The 16839-nt window shown below is 45.3% G+C and overlaps 1 protein-coding gene across 1 annotated transcript in view; it reads left to right on the top strand.

Annotated features, from left to right (window-relative positions):
- The first annotated feature begins 15356 nt into the window (after positions 1-15356).
- Positions 15357-16839, top strand: part of OSBPL10 (oxysterol binding protein like 10) — a 207875-nt gene continuing 206392 nt past the window's right edge. Inside the window, exon 1 of the mRNA XM_023554884.2 lies at positions 15357-15486. Coding sequence (XP_023410652.2) covers positions 15441-15486 — 46 coding nt within the window. The 5' untranslated portion in view covers positions 15357-15440. The remainder of the gene's footprint in view (positions 15487-16839) is intronic.

Below are 16839 nucleotides of genomic sequence, written 5' to 3'. Positions count from 1 at the left end.
AGTGGTCTGAGGAGGGGGCTGAGAACTTAAAGGGCTTCGGGCTGCTACAGCACTGGAAGCAGCAGAGACCACCAAGTGGCCCAGGTAGTGGTGGAAACCCTGCTAAGAGCGCAAGGTGGCCTGTCCCCAGTGCAGAGGGGGGCCTGCCTGCTGAGCCTGGGTGCGCCCAATGTAGGGGTTTGTCTTCAGAACAGCTCTGCGTCAAGAGTTGTGACACCAGCCCAGGGCTGGCCTGAGGCTGCTGGGTGAGACTGGGCCAGCAGCGAAGGGGGCAGAGCCAGCCAAGATGGCCCGTCCAGTGATATGAGTTAATACTGACTTTCCATCCTGAAAACGTTATTTAAGAGTGAACATTGATTTCTGTTTATTGTTTGCTGTCTACTTACTGTGTGCTCACATTTTGGGAGTGTCTTGTGTGTTCTGGCTCTGACTGGATGAATGTGGTGGTAAGTGAGCACCTGAGTTTACAATACACAATACGTTTACATTGTCTAAACAACCTGTGAGTGGACACCACATAGATACACTCATTTGTTTATCCATTCATCTGTTGAGGGACACAATAGCTTTTAAAGCTTCAAATTTCTAATCTCTGCTTTTGCTGCATGTCTTAAATTTCAATATATTGTTTGATATTCATTTATAGTTTCCCTTTAGATGCTTTTTCAATCCATGTGTTAACTTAGAGGTGTGTTGTTTAAGTTCTACATATTTGGAGTGTTTCCAGATTTCTCTCTGTTGTGTTTTTTCTAATTTAATTCTGTCAGAGAATATGCTTTGTACGGTTGCAATCTTTTTGAAATTTGTCGAGATGCGTTGTGGCCCAACAACTTCAGAACCCACATTCTTTTCAAGCATACGTGGAACACACTCTAGGACTGTTCACAGGATATCTGGATCATGGTTCCTGGATCTGTAGACTTATTTGGCAAGTTTTTGGCCATTTCTATACAGACTTTTTTGCCCCTTCCTATTTCCTCTCCTTATGGGATTCTCATTATGTGTATGTTGGTATGCTTGATGTTCTACAAGCCTTTAAGGCACTGCTCATTTTTCTTCAACATTTATCCTCTGTTCTTCAGATATGGTTAACTTGTATCAACATACCTTCGCATTCATGGATTCATCTGCCCTCTCAGATTTGCTGTTAGCCCCTCTAGTCATATTCTCATTTTATTTATTGTACATCTCAACTCTAAGATTTCCAAATGGTTCTTCTAATCTCTGTGTCTTTATTGAGATTCTCCATTGGTTGAGGTGTTTTGATCCTTTACATAGTTTCTTCCTGTGTACATATCTATAATAGCTTCTTTGAAGGCCTTTGCAAACTCCAACATCTGGGATCAGAGTTTCTATTGGTTGTTTTTCTCTCTGAGTCTAAGTTATACATTCCTGCTTCATTTCATATCTCATCATTCTTTGTTGAATACTGTATGTACATTTTTGATCGTGTATTATACTCTGGAGTTCTATTCCTGAGAGTTTTGGTTATTGTTGTTGCTAGTTTTTTGTTTAGTAACGTGTCTGAACCTAATCTGTGAAGTCTGTCTTTCCTAAAATGAGTGGCTACTGAAATCTTTGGTTTTTTTCCCTCTTGTTTTTTGTATTTAAGTCTGGTGTTCTAGGCATTGCCCTTTGTCTACATAGCTCGGTGTTCAGCCAAAGGTTGGTCAGAAATTTTGCTCAAAATCCTTTAGCCAATCAGGCATCCACTATCAGTTGGATAACAGTTCGTGGATTGGGAGCACACAGCCCTGACTTCCGCTTTCCATTAGGCTTTCTCATGTCTGCTTTGCATGTGAGCACAGACTCCACTGGCCAAGGCAATGTGTGCGACTTGGCCATGCTCTGGCGTCTGCTGCATTTGAGCACAGCCACTGGTCAACCATGGAACGTAGAGAGCTTATCAAGCCCTATGGTTTTCTCATGTCCTGGAACTCTTAACTGCTGGTTGGTCTGCTGGTCCATTGCATGCTCCAGTCAGAGCTACAACTTTAGGCTAGCAGAGCCCTGTGCATTTGCAAGCAATTTTGCCACTTTAATGGACATTTCAAATCGCGTGAGCCCCTCCAGCAATGACTGCAAAGCTGCTGGTTTTCACGGCCTGTTTCACCCTGGTTGAATTACCATGCCATCATCCTGGGGTGGGGAGATGGGAATAGTCTCCGGGAAGATTACCATGGACGCATGCTGTTCTTATCAAAGTTCAGTAGTTTTCATGAATAACTCCTGGTCGTTCATTTCATGCCTTTGGTTGAGATGGATTTTTTGACTTTTGTCCGGCTTTATAGTTGATTTTGGGGGAGAGAATTTGTTAGCCTCCTCCCTTAATGATGCTGAGAGTGAGTCTCGGCAATAACTTTGGATCTGCTCTCTGCTTGCACCCTGGCTCCTGTCCAAGTTTTGCACTCTCCTATTCTTGTCTCTGCTTGAAGCCCTCCATTGGAGTCCCATTGATGGTAGAAGATGGCTAACTCTCCCTATCAGGCCCTACATGTTTTGCCTTCTCTATGCATGTCCTACAGCACATGTTTCCTCATCTCTGCTCCAGCCACCCCGCTGCACCCACTCCGATCCACAGGGCCATTGCACTTGCTGTTTCCTCTGCCTGGATAATTCTCTCTCCTCTCAGCCAGTTCCTCCTTATTCTTCAGCTTTCTTCCTTTGCACATGTGAAAACCAAGGCTCACAGTGAGTAAGCATCTAGGCCAACATTATAAAATTGAGAACCAGTGGTTCTCAGTGTTCCCAGATCGTTTGTTCTCAGGAGGCAGCCTCTGATCTTCCTGGCTGGGTCAGATTCTCCTAATTTAGTCACTTCTGTGTGAGACTCTTATCACAGCTGTATTTTTGTATCTCTCTTAGTGAATAATTGATTGTCTGCCAGCCCCGTTCCCCATCCCCCACATCAGAGCAGTGTCCTTGTTTGCTGTTGATTCTAACTTATGGTGACCCTGCACATGTCAGAGTAGAACTGAGCTCCATAGAGCTTTCAATGGCTGATTTTTTGGAAGTAGATCTCCAGGCCTTTCTTCCCAGGTGCCTCTGGGTGTACTCCAACCTACAACATTTTGGTTAGCAGCTGAGTGTTTTAACCATTTGCACTCCCTTTTACACACCTACCCATACCCACAGACACACTCACCCACCCACCCATATGTCCTTAGCACTTAGCACAGTGCCTGGCACATAGTAGGCACTCAGTAAATTTTTTTAAATGAGTGAAAAGTTTTGCAAACAAAACTGAGTTTTGAGACTAGAGCTAACTTCAAAAAAAAAAGGTTGGGCTTGTATGAATTCTCTTTAACCAAAACGTGAGTAAACATATCCGGAACACTTATATCCGTATCACAGGGCCTGTGTAAAGCCAACCATGTTGAGAACTGAATGTGGGTCCCTGACAAATAATATACCCGTGGCATCTGCAGAAAGAACAAATACAGGCTCTCATTTTGGGTTCTGTCTGGTTGGCATTGTGGTACCTTAACTGGACCGCGGATACAGGAGCATCAGCGTCAGATCTGATTTCCTGTCTACATTTAGAAACACGTGTACTTTTGGAAGTGCTTGTCTGATAACCAGACAGGCCTTTAGGCACTGAGATGGTGGAATGGTCTGCAAAAGGGAATTAGCCAGCTTTCTACTTTTGCAGATGTGGAAATTAAAGCTCACAGTGGTTAAGTATATTGTCCAACATTCCGTAAATGAGAACCAGTGGTTGTCAGTGTGTGGTCCCTCACCAGCAGCACCAGCTCCACCTGGGAACCTGTTAGAAATGCAAATTTAGGAGCTCTACCCCAGACCTGGAAACCCTGGTGCCATAGTGGTTAAGAGCTACAGCTGCTAACCAAAAGGCCAGCAGTTCGAATCTACCAGCTGCTTCTTGGAAACTCTATGGGGCAGTTTTACTCTGTCCTGTAGGGTCGCTATGAGTCAGCATCGACTCGACAGCAACAGGTTTTGTTTTTTACCCCAGACCTGCTGAATCAAACTCTGGGGGAGGAGCCCAGGAAGTTGTGTTTTAACCAAACTTCAGATTATTCTCATGCAGCTAAAGTTCGAGAACCACTGTATTAGGCCACAATCAGGACTCTGACTTGCAGATCACACCTTTCTCCTCACCACCTGTCTGTCTGTGGTGGTTTGCATGTTGCTATGACGTTGGAAGCTTTGCCACCAGTATTTCCAATACTAGCAGGGCCACCAGGGGCAGATTTTCCAATAGACAAGGTAAGTATGGTGTTTACCTTGTTACTAGACCATCTGCAGTGAACAATTTCATTTTTTTTTCACCATATCAAAGATTCTGCTTCTAAGGTATGGCTGGCATCTGCCTTCTTCTCCCAACCCCACAGCACCTTCCTACAGAATCAAAGTCTCTTTTCAAATTTACAGTCCCTCACAGGGGTGGATGACCCAGTAAGGGACTCACAGCTTACTAATCTGTAGTGAAAAAATTTCACACCAGAGCCTTTATGTGGTTAAACCTGTGTGAAATTGTCCACTGTGGATGATGTGGTAAGCAAGGTAAGCACCGTACTTACCTTGCCTGTTGGATAATCTGCCCCTGTGGGTCACCCATGGTGCACAGGTTTCAGCAGAGCTTCCAGACTAAGACAGCATTGGAAGAAAGGCCTGGTCACCTACTTCCAAAAAATTGGCAGCGAAACCTTGTGGATCACAACAGAACATCATCTGACCTGCTTGGTTTGGAAACCGTATCAGGAGGAATCAGTCACTGGAGGAGGACATCATGTTTGGTGAAGTAGAGGGCCAACCGGGATGTGTGACTTGGTACCTCAAGCTTATAGTACAAAGCAGAGATTTGAACTAAGACCCGGCCCATCTCCAGGATCCCTAGGCAAGTTCCCGGCCTTATTGTTGGCAAGAATGAAAATGTAAGTTGTGACTATTAAGACACAATGTTGGGATGTTTTAAAAAAATCCTTAAAATTGTGGAAACCCAAGAGTTAAAACAGTTCAGAAGATGATGAGGCAATATTCTGAAAGCCTGCATTAATCCTGGTTATTAGGCAGGTCTCGGTTCTCAGTGCTTACTTTCTGTGTTAAATCACCTTATCTTTAAAAGCAGATCGAATCTCATCATAGATCAAGTCCAAGTACAGTGTGTCAAGCCCTGTGTTAAAAGCTCCCTTTGACAAGGTCACACGATAACTATGATGAGCCCAAGAGACAGAAAGGGCCACATGAACCAGAGACTTACATCATCCTGAGACCAGAAGAACTAGATGGTGCCCGGCCACAACCGATGACTGCCCTGACAGGGAGCACAACAGAGAACCCCTGAGGGAGCAGGAGAATAGTGGGATGCAGACCCCAAATTCTCATAAAAAGACTAGACTTAATGGTCTGTCTGAGACTGGAAGAATCCTGGCTGTCATGGTCCCCAAACCTTCTGTTGGCCCAGGACAGGAACCATTCCCGAAGACAACTCATCAGACATCGAAGGGACTGGACAATGGGTTGGAGAGAGATGCTGATGAAGAGTGAGCTACTTGTATCAGGTGGACACTTGAGACTGTGTTGGCATTTCCTGTCTGGAGGGGAGATGGGAGGGTAGAGAGGGTTAGAAACTGGCAAAATGGTCATGAAAGGAGATACTGGAAGGAGGGAGCAGGCTGACTCATTAGGGGGAGAGTAAGTGGGAGTATGGAGTAAGGTGTATATAAGATTATATGTGACAGACTGACTTGATTTGTAAACTTTCACTTAAAGCACAATAAAAATTATTTTAACAAAAAAAAAAGCTCCCTTTGACTCCTGCTGGTGCTTCATCTGGTGGTTCCTCGGTGCGGCTGTTAACCGGCAGGTGCGTGATTCCACCTGGCCCCCTCCCTTCCCGTGAGCATCTGCAGATGGGAGCTGTTGACCTGATTCTGCTGAACTCCTTGGCAAGTGATTTTGTAACGTTTCTTTAAAACCTTTCTCAAAAAATGACTTCCGGAAGCGAGAGAATCAAGAAAAGCAGCACATGGGCTATCATGAATTAGGAGCTGGGTGTTGGCTGTTTCAGACCTAGACAAAATGAGGCCGGCTGGCGTTTACAGTGCTTCGTTCTGTCGTACATAGGGGTCACATGAGTCAGAGCCTACCTGTTGGCACTGAACAATGTTTAAATAAACCGGGTCATTATAGGGGTCTGTGTGTGCTCAGATGTTGAATGAATGATTGGGGGAAAGCACAACAGAGAAGAAAAAGGTAACCAGTGGTGTCCCGTCTAATCTGGATTCCGATTTTGCAGTGGCTTTCGTACTTCAGAGGGCTTCAGAATCTCTTAAACAACGTCTTGAAATTTCACATTCCTGATTTCCTGACCTCATCCACAAGGATTCCGATTTCTCTAGGTGTCAGCTGGGACTCAGGAACCCACATTTTTAAGCAGATCCCAACTGATTTCAGAAGCAGGAAGTAGCTGGATCAAACTCTTAAAAGAAGCACTGATTTTAGAAAGCAAGACTTCAATCTTTTAAAAACTATATTGGCTTTTAATGTTCTTTATTTTTTGCTTTAGAGATACTTTTATATTTTTTATTTAGAAATGTGTCAGTGCTTTATGGATTTGCTTCCCTTGTCATGTCTTCCTACTAGGACAGTTGAAAAATACCCACATTTTCTCTTTGCACTTATTTTAAATGTCAGCCTTTAGCATACCACTTTTGTATTTTGCCATGAGATGTAGTTAAAGAATATAACCTGTAAGAGTTCTGCTTTTTTGGTATTGGATCTTTTTTTTTAGCCAGAATTTTGGAAAATGTTGAGTGCACATTCTAAAAAGTCATATTCTTCATGGGGGTTTATAATTTGTAAACTCTTAAGTAAAGCCTGTGATTACATTGTTTTGAATCTGTATATTCTTAGTTTTCTCCACATCTGTCAAATTTGGGCAATAGGGGGATTCTGAAAGCCTCCAGTGTGATTGTGTTTTTTTCCTGTATTTTGTTAGTTTTTGTTTTATTTATATTTGACCTTGTGTTGTTGAGGGCATATGAATTTCAGCTGTTCTTTTCACTGAAACTTGTATTTTAATCAGTACACAATATCTCAGTGGTTTAGAGCCAGATATTAAGGAAAAAAAAAAAAAATCTGTTGCCATCGAGTGAATTCTGACTCATAGCAGCTTTGTAGGACAGAGTAGAACTACCCCCATAGGGTTTCCAAAGAGCAGTGGGTGGATTTGGACTGCCGACCTTTTGGTTAGCAGCCGTGCTCTTAACCACAGCACTACCAGGGCTCCAGAACCAGATTACCTGGGTTATTTCTTCTCTGTAAGATCTTGGTTAAGTTACTAACTATTCTGCATTTCAAGTTTTTCTTCTGTAGAAGTTACCATCGTGTCTAATTCTAGGACTGCTGTGATGTGTGAATTATATGTGCAAGGCACACAACTCATGGCACAGAGAAAATGCTAAATATTAATAATTACTTTATTAATGGTTGAGTTTATATCTTTCAAGATGTCCATAAATAAGCATAATGCTTATACTATAGACTGGGTCACATATTATATAGTTTTTCTTGATATAGTTTAGATTCAACTTGCTGCATTGCATGTCTGAGTATGTTTAGATTGGATTGTGTTCTAATGACATTTTTATGTACTTGAATATATTTGTCCCCAGCTTGGTGAGGAGCCTTAAGCCCCTTTGATAACTTAGTGTTTCCTGGACTGTGTTGAAGTCTTTGTCTCTTGGTGGTTTTGGAAACTGAAGGTAATGGTGGTGGAAATCACTGGCCACTAGTTGAGTAGTAGGATCACAATGGCTTTAAGAAGGCCACTGCGTTTATCCAGCGATTGATAGCATTCCAAGAACAGAATTCCAGACTTTAAAGCTTGGCTAGGCTTGAGGTTGCCTCCAGGTGTTTTGTCTTGAAACCTGTTTGTAAGGTTTTGTCTATTGTTGTTAGGTGCCATGGAGTCAACTCATAGTGACTCTATAGGGTTTCCAAGGAGCAGCTGGTGGATTTGAACTGCCAGATCTGGTTAGCAGCCAAGCTGTTAACCACTGTGCCGCCAGGGCTCCAGGGTTTTTTCTGTAGGATCCAGCATCTTCTCTCAGGGAGGGTTTATCATAAGAGAAATTTTTGAACATTTATCCTCCTCTCCCAGGCCAGGTGGACACTCTAAGAGTCGAGTATGAACTAGTCAGAGGTGACGAGACCACAAGGATCAAGGAATTATAGGTCCCACCTGGGGATGTGCAGACATTTTCTTATGTGAGCCCGGTAGCTCCAAAGGAGGTAACTTTGGAGAGCTTAAATACATGGATCTCCAGAGATGGAAAGAATTTAATAAATGATAACTAGATTATATTAATTTCGAAGACTATAAGGTAAACTTAGGAAAATACACCCACAGTTTTATATTTTTCTCACTTCATATACGGGATTTTGCTTTTTTTCTAGTAAGCAGTAGATTGAAAGTTTTAGAAACACAGTGATTCTAGAAACAGTGCTTCTAGATCTCAGAAATGATTTTTCAGGGTTTGTGGGTGGAAGGGAATTGAAAACCTCAACAATCAGATTGCTCAGTGGGGCATTGAGTCTGTGCCACTTAAGGCCTGGACAGTGGAAGCAGGAGGAAGAGATGGTGCTGAAGGGAGAGAATGCCAAGTGTCTGTGCCATTTTGGTGTGTTGGTGGGGCGTGGAGCTGTGATTCTGGAAGAGTCAGGCAGCAGATAATCCAACCTGGAGAAGGGGAAGACAGGGTGAAGGACAAGGTCACTGCTGTCATTGTCAGGTCAAGGCGAGGCGTGGAGCCCTGAGCAGAGGCCGTGCTGGTAGGTTGGGGGCCTGGACTAAAGCCTGGCAAGATGCAGCCCAGCAGTTTGGAGCAGGTGCTTCTCAGGGGAAGGTGAGGCAGAGCCCAGCAGGAAGGACACCTGCCACTGAGGCTGCAGGCCAGCCAAGAGCTTGGCTTTCGTCCCTCCCTTGGGGGATGGTGGGCTTGGGTCAGCAAGGGATGCCCATGGCTCTGGTCCGACACCTGGTGTGAAGACGGCGGTGCTGGGGATCACGAGGGATATCAGGAGGTCCTGAAACCTCTTGGGAACTGGGTCTGAGAGGCATTCTGCTTGGTCATCAAAGAACGGGTGACAACGTTTTCCCAGGCCCTTTATTCTTGTCATTTTTAGTTTTCGCTTTTAAAATCAGATGAAATGATTTAGCTTTTTGTCAGTACCAGCCTGTCTAGCAAAGCTCCTTTTCAAAGGAGGATTTTTTCATTCCATTTTTTTTTTCCTTCGTAGTTCTCCTGTAGCTGGAATCGTAACTTCTGCCGGTCCGTAACGAGTGCCTCCTCCTCCCCCATTTGTCTCCTTTATATTTCTCTTCCTACAAAGTTGGGCTGGTGGCTGGTGGTGTATTCCTAGACCCCATTCGGTTCTTCCCTTCAAAGTAAAAATGTGTTTTTCAACTTGTGGATCCTGAAGTCGAACTGTAACCTGTGTCAGGCAGACGGGGGTGGGAATTAAAGAGCCACAGGTGCAGAGAAAACGACTCATCAGAGATGCAAGACTTAGAAAACATAAGGAGTAGGTAAGGTCATCTGCTGTGTGTGTGTGAGCGCACACGAGTGTGTTGGTGTGTGCATGTATGTGAGCTGAAGTGAGCACATATAAGTATGTGAGCGTGTGTGTGTGCATCTGTGTTTGTTTCTAAAGCAGTAGGGTTTGTCTGAAGGGTATAAGTAGACAATGGCTTGTCCTCAGCCCTTCCAGGAAGGGGCCTGGTGACTACCATGGCTCCCAGCTTTGAAAATGGGCAAGGCCACCACCAAGAAGGGATTCCTGGGTAGACAACGGTTAACACACTTGGCCGCTAACTGAAAGACTAGTCATTTGAGTCCATGCAGAGGCACCTCAGAAGAAACGCCTGGTGATTTACTTCTGAAAGATCAGTCATTGCAAACCCTATGGAGCAGCCTCTGCCCCGACAAACATGGGGTTGCTCTGAGCGAGAGTCAGCTCGATGGCTGGTGCCGCTGAGAAGCCAGCCCGATGCGAGTTCAGATGGCCTTCTTCACAGGCTGGTTTGATTTCCTCCTTCTTTCTCCCCCAGCACACTCTTGTTAATGTAGCAGATAAGCTCTCTGGATACAGTTAAGTTCATACATCAGTCAAGTTCATACGTCAGTCTAGTTGCACACTTAAGCTCAAAGATGCTTTTCTTTTTTTTAAGCAGTAATTAAGTTTGTCTTACTCATTTCTTTAGAAGGGAAGACCTTTAACAATATTTGAGGATTGTATCTAGCAATTTCACTTGGTTTAATGAAGCCTAGCCGAGAAATACGTAGAGTGAAAGCCATGACTTTCAGATGTAGCTGCGGACGCCAACCAGCAGCACCGGACAGAGCCGTGACGCTGCAGGAAACCCAGTTTAATTTCTTTCCTCCCAGGGGATATGACCCCGGGAATTGCCCCTCTTAATGCCTTATGGACAGCTATTAGCCGTATGTGACACACCCTCACTTGGCTTTCAGAGGCCGTCCTGAAAGAATGCTGGGCTTTGATGCCATTTTTAATCGTTCTCCCATCACCCCTTTCCAAATACGATTGCATTTTTAACTGCCTTTAGCAGAGGAGTGATTTATTGATGACCTTCTTTAGTCCATGGGATTCAAACCTGTGCATTTGCATTTGAACTATTTTAGGAAGCAGTGAAAACATGTTTGTTTTTCCATCAGAGGCAGGAGGTTAGAAGTAAGACGTCAGTTTGAGCTAGGGACTATGAGAATCACTGTGTCCCCGTATCCTGCAGTGTGACATCAGTCGGCCGTTCTGCCACCCTTACTGAAAAATAAACGGCATTCACTTCATTTCTTTGTACCAGCTTCTGAATAATGTCCTCTGCAGATACTTAGTTATTTGTTTGAATGGGGTGCCATTTGGGAAGTGGCCCCTGGGGGAGAGGGTGGGGTGACAGGATGGCAGTTGATAGGTCGGTGGAAGCAGTTAGCAGGAAGACCCCAAGCCCTTTCACCATTCCAACCAAATGCATACGGTGGATGGAGAAATTGAGGAAGTTGAGGGCAGGTTGCTCATGCCTTGTCCTTGAAGCCAGTTCAGATGACGCCTTACTTTCCTACTTCCCCAGTGTAGAAATGGTCTGCCTGTGAACACTGGGTGTGGTGTCTCCACCTCTGTGTGTGCAGACACAGTATATACATTGTGTTACCTTGTATCCCTTTCCTACATTAGTAAGGCTCATTGCTGTGAACGCTCTGACTGGCCAGGAGCAGTGTCTGCAGACCTGTAGTCCAGGGATCTGAAATGTAGGTCAAGGTGAAAGGTGTGGAGAGAAAAGTCTGGGCAGGCACTTTAATCGACCATTGGCAGGTTAGATGTCATCCTGGTTCTTTTCTTGAATTTAGTTTTTGCACCACTTAGAGGTAGGGGAGCCCTGGTGGCGCAGCGGTCAAACGTCTGGTTGCTAACGAAAAGGTCAGCAGTTTGAATCCACCCTACCCTATGTGGCAGTTCTACTCTGTCCCATACGGTTGCTATGAGTCAGAATTGACTGCATGGCCACGGGTTTGGGGTTTTTTTTTTTTTTTTTTTGTGGGTGGCGGGGGGAGTGGGTTTAGAGGTAGGAGCAAATTTCACATAGAAGGATATGAAAATAAAACAGATTTTTCTTGAATTAGTCCAGGTAAGCCTAGCTACAATGATAGATCTCAGTCTTAGTGGGCTGATTAAACAAAAGTTTCTCATTTATGAGCAGTGCGATGTGGGTGTTCTTTGGAAGGCTACTCTCTTCCAGGAGGTGATGCAGGGACCCCAGTTTCTTCCCCCTTGTGTCTTTGCTGTATCCATCATAGGGCTCTCTAAGCCCTGCAGGTTATCTGCATTCTAGTCTCTCTGTCTGTCTGTTTCTGTGTGTATGTATGAGACTGTTTTAGGGGCTAGGCCTGCGTTAGTTCTCCTTACATTTTGTTGGCTCTGTCAAATGGCCACACCCTAGAGGGCTTCGTTAACAGTTTCCTGGGTCCTTCCCCTAGAATTTCCAATTGAACAAGTCTGGGGTGGGGCTCAAGAATGTATACTTCTAACAAGTTCCCAGGTGATGTTGATATGGCCGGGCCAGGGACCACACTCTCAATACCCTGGTCTCTGACACATCTCTGTGTCTTGATTTATCTGTGTCACTCATGAGAAATCCCTGAGTGGTGTAAATACTTAACATGGTAACGGAAAGGTTGGCAGTTCAAGTCTACCAAGATACGCTTTAGAAGAAAGTCCTGTTGATCTGCTGCTGGGCAGTCAGTGAAAACCCTGTGGAGCGCCGTTCTACTCTGACACACCTGGCGTTGTGATGAGTCAGAGTCCATGTCGTGGTAACTGGTGTTTTGGTTTTGATCATGAGAACCAGAAGTGTCTTGATTATAGTGACTCAAGACAGGAGGGAAGGAGAGGGGTGAATTAGCCTTGGCCAGGCCGTGTGAAATGATGAACATAATTCATTAAAAGTGGAAGAGCTGGCGTTTTGGAGGACTGAGAACTGCACAGTCACGTGCTACTGAGATGAGTGCACCTTGATCCGCAGGACAGGGTTGCTGCTCCGCAAAGGAGCTTTCAGCTGTATTAGCACGTGGGAATCACGTGACTTGGATGGAGCAGGAAGGTTTGGAGAATAAAGTACACACGTAGGTACAGGACAGGTGACAAGGAGAAAGTGATGCTTCCTCCTCACTTTAGGGAGAACTCGAGTGAGAATCAAAGGGGAGTTAGGGATTGCTAGAGTGGACGAGCCTGGCCGTTGAATGCAGATGAGCTGGGCTTAGACTCACATGATATTGAGAGGTATCACCCTGGGCAGGTTGGAGTCGCAGGATAATCAGTAAAATGGGGGTGATAATGTCTGTCTATTGCAGTTGCTGGGTGATGCTAACAGCTAATGTGTTCAGCTGCTAACCAAAAGGCTTCTCAGAAGAAGGGCCTGGTAATCTACTTGTAAAAACCACCCATTGAAAACCCTATGGAGCACAGGTTTACTCTGACATACATGGGGCTGCCACGAGTTGGAATTGATATGTTGGCAGCTGATTTAATGTCGTTAGGAAACCCTGGTGGCATAGTGGTTAAGCGCTATGGCCGCTAACCAAAGGGTCGGCAGTTCGAATCCACCAGGCGCTCCTTGGAAATTCTATGGGGCAGTTCTGTTCTGTCCTATAGGGTCGCTATGAGTCAGAATCAACTCGACGGCACTGGGTTTGGTTTTTTTTGGTTTGTTAGGTTGTTAGGAGAATGAATTAGGTTGGAGGGACCCAAAATTTTTTGGTTCATGATGCCTCTAGGCTAAAAGAAATAGCTAATAGTTTTACTTATTAGTTAGGTCCAAACAACTTCCTAAGTATTTATGTCCTAACAACTCAGTAGCCATTTGAGAAAAATAATACACAAATTGAAAAACAATTTTTTCTTAAAAAACACATTGACTTATTAATGGGGTGTGTATATCTATGGGGGGTTGCACAGCTTCTCAGTCCTTGGATTCAGATTAGACATACTCTCTGGTCCTGGGCCACAGTGAAGCTTGCTTTTTATCACAGCAGTGGCTGAAAACCCAGCTTTGCCAAGATGTGATTCTGTGGAAAGCAGTGTCGCCCAGTCTAGTGTTGGAACTGTGAGGACCACGGTTAGTGTGGACGGTATCTGACTGATGCTGAATGTTGCTGTGTGTTCCTCAAAAACGTGGTATACAGTTTACAGTGGCTCTGAGTTCACCGTAGTCATCCAGGAGTCTCGCTGCCCGCATTGGGAACTATGGAGGGCTGTTTTCCTTTATTCATTTAACAGATGTTAGCCGAGTATCAGTAAAGTGTCAGGCACTGTGCTGGGCAGGGTGGGGCGGGGGCGGGGAGAGGGGAGGCATCCTGCCTCCAAGGAACGTAGTGTCTCGTGGGAAAATAGACATTGAAATAGGTAATCCCACAAATGTAGGCTCTCCCACTGGGACCAGTCCCGTGAAGATGTTCAAGGTGCTGAGAGAGAGAGAGTAGGAAGAATATTTGACCTGATTGGGAGGGACTTTTTCACAGGGTTGACACTTGAGCTGTTCCTGAAGGCTGAGAAGGTAACTAGGCAAGAAGAGGAGGGAGCTGTATTCTAGGCAGAGGGACTTGCATTCTGGGCAAGTATTTCTCCAGCTGTCAGTGGTGAAGGGCTTGCCTTTATTTTTCATTGCACTGTGGTCGAGTTACAACCAGCATGTAGCTTGTGTGTGTAGTCGTGTTTGATATCTGAGCTACCTCATGAAACGACTCCCCTGGCCATGTTGGATGTTGAGGTGAAGCCAAATTGCAGGAAAACTTTTCAAAAGCCCATAATGGACTGGTAACAGTTTGTGGACCACACTTTGAGTAGCTGCTTCAGACGGGGCAAAGAGCACATGCAAAGGTCCTGTGGTGAGAGGCACCTTGAGAATGAAGGAAGAGTAGGTGAGGAATAGGATGCCAGTGTGGGTGGAACAGAAAGTGAGAAGGCTGGAGAGCCTGAAGAGGTGCTTGGCCTCAAGGCCACAGGAAGAAGTAGAATTTTTATCCTGGTGTGAAGGGGGAGTTGTGTTGACTACTTCCTAGTTGATAGACTGAGAATGTAGACAGGCCAGATATTTGGCGAGGAAGATTCGTTGAATGATAGGTGACTTGCACTTTCCCTTCTGTTACCTATAATCTATGGCATTTCAACCTCCTAGAGCACAGAGGGAATTCTTGCCTGTTTGTTGCGGAAAATTATGAAAGAACTTACTGGCACATGCCCAGGTGGTTGCATAAGTACTGTAGGATTCTCACAGAGCGATACCCGGGAAGCAGCTGACTGGAGCCCCTGAGATTAGCCAAGTGCCAAGGCTCCTCAGCACCTGTGCTACCTGGGTATAAAACGACCTCACTAGCTGTTCCTGTGAAGTCATGGAACCCGTGACGAGAAGCCATCCGTTGCCATCCTGAGGTTGAATGTGACATCTGTGGGCGCTGGGAGGAGTAGTGGACATTGCACCGAGTCTGAGTGGACCAGCATTGCCCGCAGTAGCCTGTTACAAATGCCATTCTTGTTTAAGAATCAAAGTGCTCTCCCCCTGCTCATGGGCTGGGCTGACTTCCGAGGGGCACCCGGGAGGGATTTTGTTTTCCAGCTCCATGAATTCGGAGCCTGGTGTTAAGTAAGGATTGCTTTGTTTTTCCGCTTGGGCGTGCGGAATGGGCTGGGGGAGAAAAACGATGCACTGTGGCTTCTCTCTCTCGGAATGGGCTGGGGGAGAAAATGATGCACTGTGGTCTCTCTCTCTGCGCAGGTACTTTGTGCTGGACTTCGAGGCTGGCATCCTGCAGTATTTTGTAAATGAGCAAAGCAAACACCAGAAACCGCGGGGAGCCCTGTCCTTGGCTGGAGCCATCGTGTCCCTGAGTGACGAAGCTCCCCACATGTTAGTCGTGTACTCTGCCAACGGAGAGATGTATAAACTGAGAGGTAGGATCTTCTGAGAACTTTGCAGACAGGCCTCATGGGCTCCATTCATAGCTGCCATGGTGATGACGGGGGTGGGGATGTTAACCACCTTTACGAGTTTGCTGTGTTCTGGGGCTCTGTGTAGACAGACTCCTGTCTTACCCCTAGGGCGGGGAGATGGAGCTGACATTAGAAATGGGTTGTCCTAATTAACTGAGGAATTAAGGACAAAGAAAAGGTGAGGGATTTCAAAGCCAGCAGAGCCTCAGAATGTTTGCAGACTTTTTCTATTAGCTCAGTATGTATTTCCTTTGACTTTGTGGTATGAATCTTCCCAGCAGTGCCCCCGAGGTGGGGGGGAGGGGCTGTGGTTTGAGGATAAGGGGAGCTTTTAAGGTCATAGTCCTCTCCTGAAGTCTCCCTAGAACCATCTCTTGGTAAAGAGCCCCATTTGCTCTAGAATTGTTTTCACTGAAGTTTCTTTCAATCCATTGTAATATCCCAGCCTGTTGAGGCAACTGTTGTTGAGTTAATCTTTCTTTGTATGCTTTCTCCCATTCTCTTTGTTTCTTGAATTTGAGGTGTGCTCAGCATTCTTGGCAGTAAAGGTGGTTCTTGAGGGAGCCCAGCATTCAGTCGTAATAGGGGCCCCAAAACCCACTGCTGTCGAGTCCGATTCTGACTCATAGCGACCCTAGAGGGTGGTTCAAATGGCTGCTAACCAAAAGGTTGGCAGTTCAAGTCCACCCAGAAGTGCCTTGGGAGAAACGCCTGGCAATCTCCTGGAAAATCAGCCATTAAACCCTATGGAGCACAGTTCTACTCTGACACACGTGGGGTCATCATGAGTTGGAGTTGACTTGATGGCAACTGGTAGATCCCCTAAGGCAGATCCACCGCACAGGTTTTCAGAGATGCCAGACTTGACTGTAGCAGTATGATTTGATCACTAGATCATTCTACCAGGATTCTGATATGGTTGCCTTGTCATGATTCCACTGTCAGTTTTCTTCTAATAATAAACAAAACAAAACAGCAACAGACTAACAAAAGTCCAAGTGTGCACACACATGCATACTTAATATTATTTAAGGTCTGTGGAAAGGTGGTATGTATTAAGCTTTGGGGGGTGCTTAGTTATTCTGCCTTTTTGTATATAATGTTTTTCTCTGCTCAAGTAAAGCTACAGCACAAAGAAACTAAAAAAAAAAAAAAAAAGCCCACTACCGTCGAGTCTATTCTGACTCATAGAGACCCTATGGGACAGAGTAGAACTGCCCCATAGAATTTCCAAGGAGTGCCTGGCGGATTCAAACTGCCAACCCTTTGGTTAGCAGCCATAGCGCTTAACCACTATGCCACCAGGGTTTTGCA

Source organism: Loxodonta africana, chromosome 27, assembly GCF_030014295.1.
Source record: "Loxodonta africana isolate mLoxAfr1 chromosome 27, mLoxAfr1.hap2, whole genome shotgun sequence".
In the NCBI taxonomy this organism is placed as follows: Eukaryota; Metazoa; Chordata; class Mammalia; order Proboscidea; family Elephantidae; genus Loxodonta; species Loxodonta africana.
The sequence above is the reverse complement of the archived record's forward strand: the minus strand, read 5'-3'. Positions and strand labels throughout refer to the sequence as shown.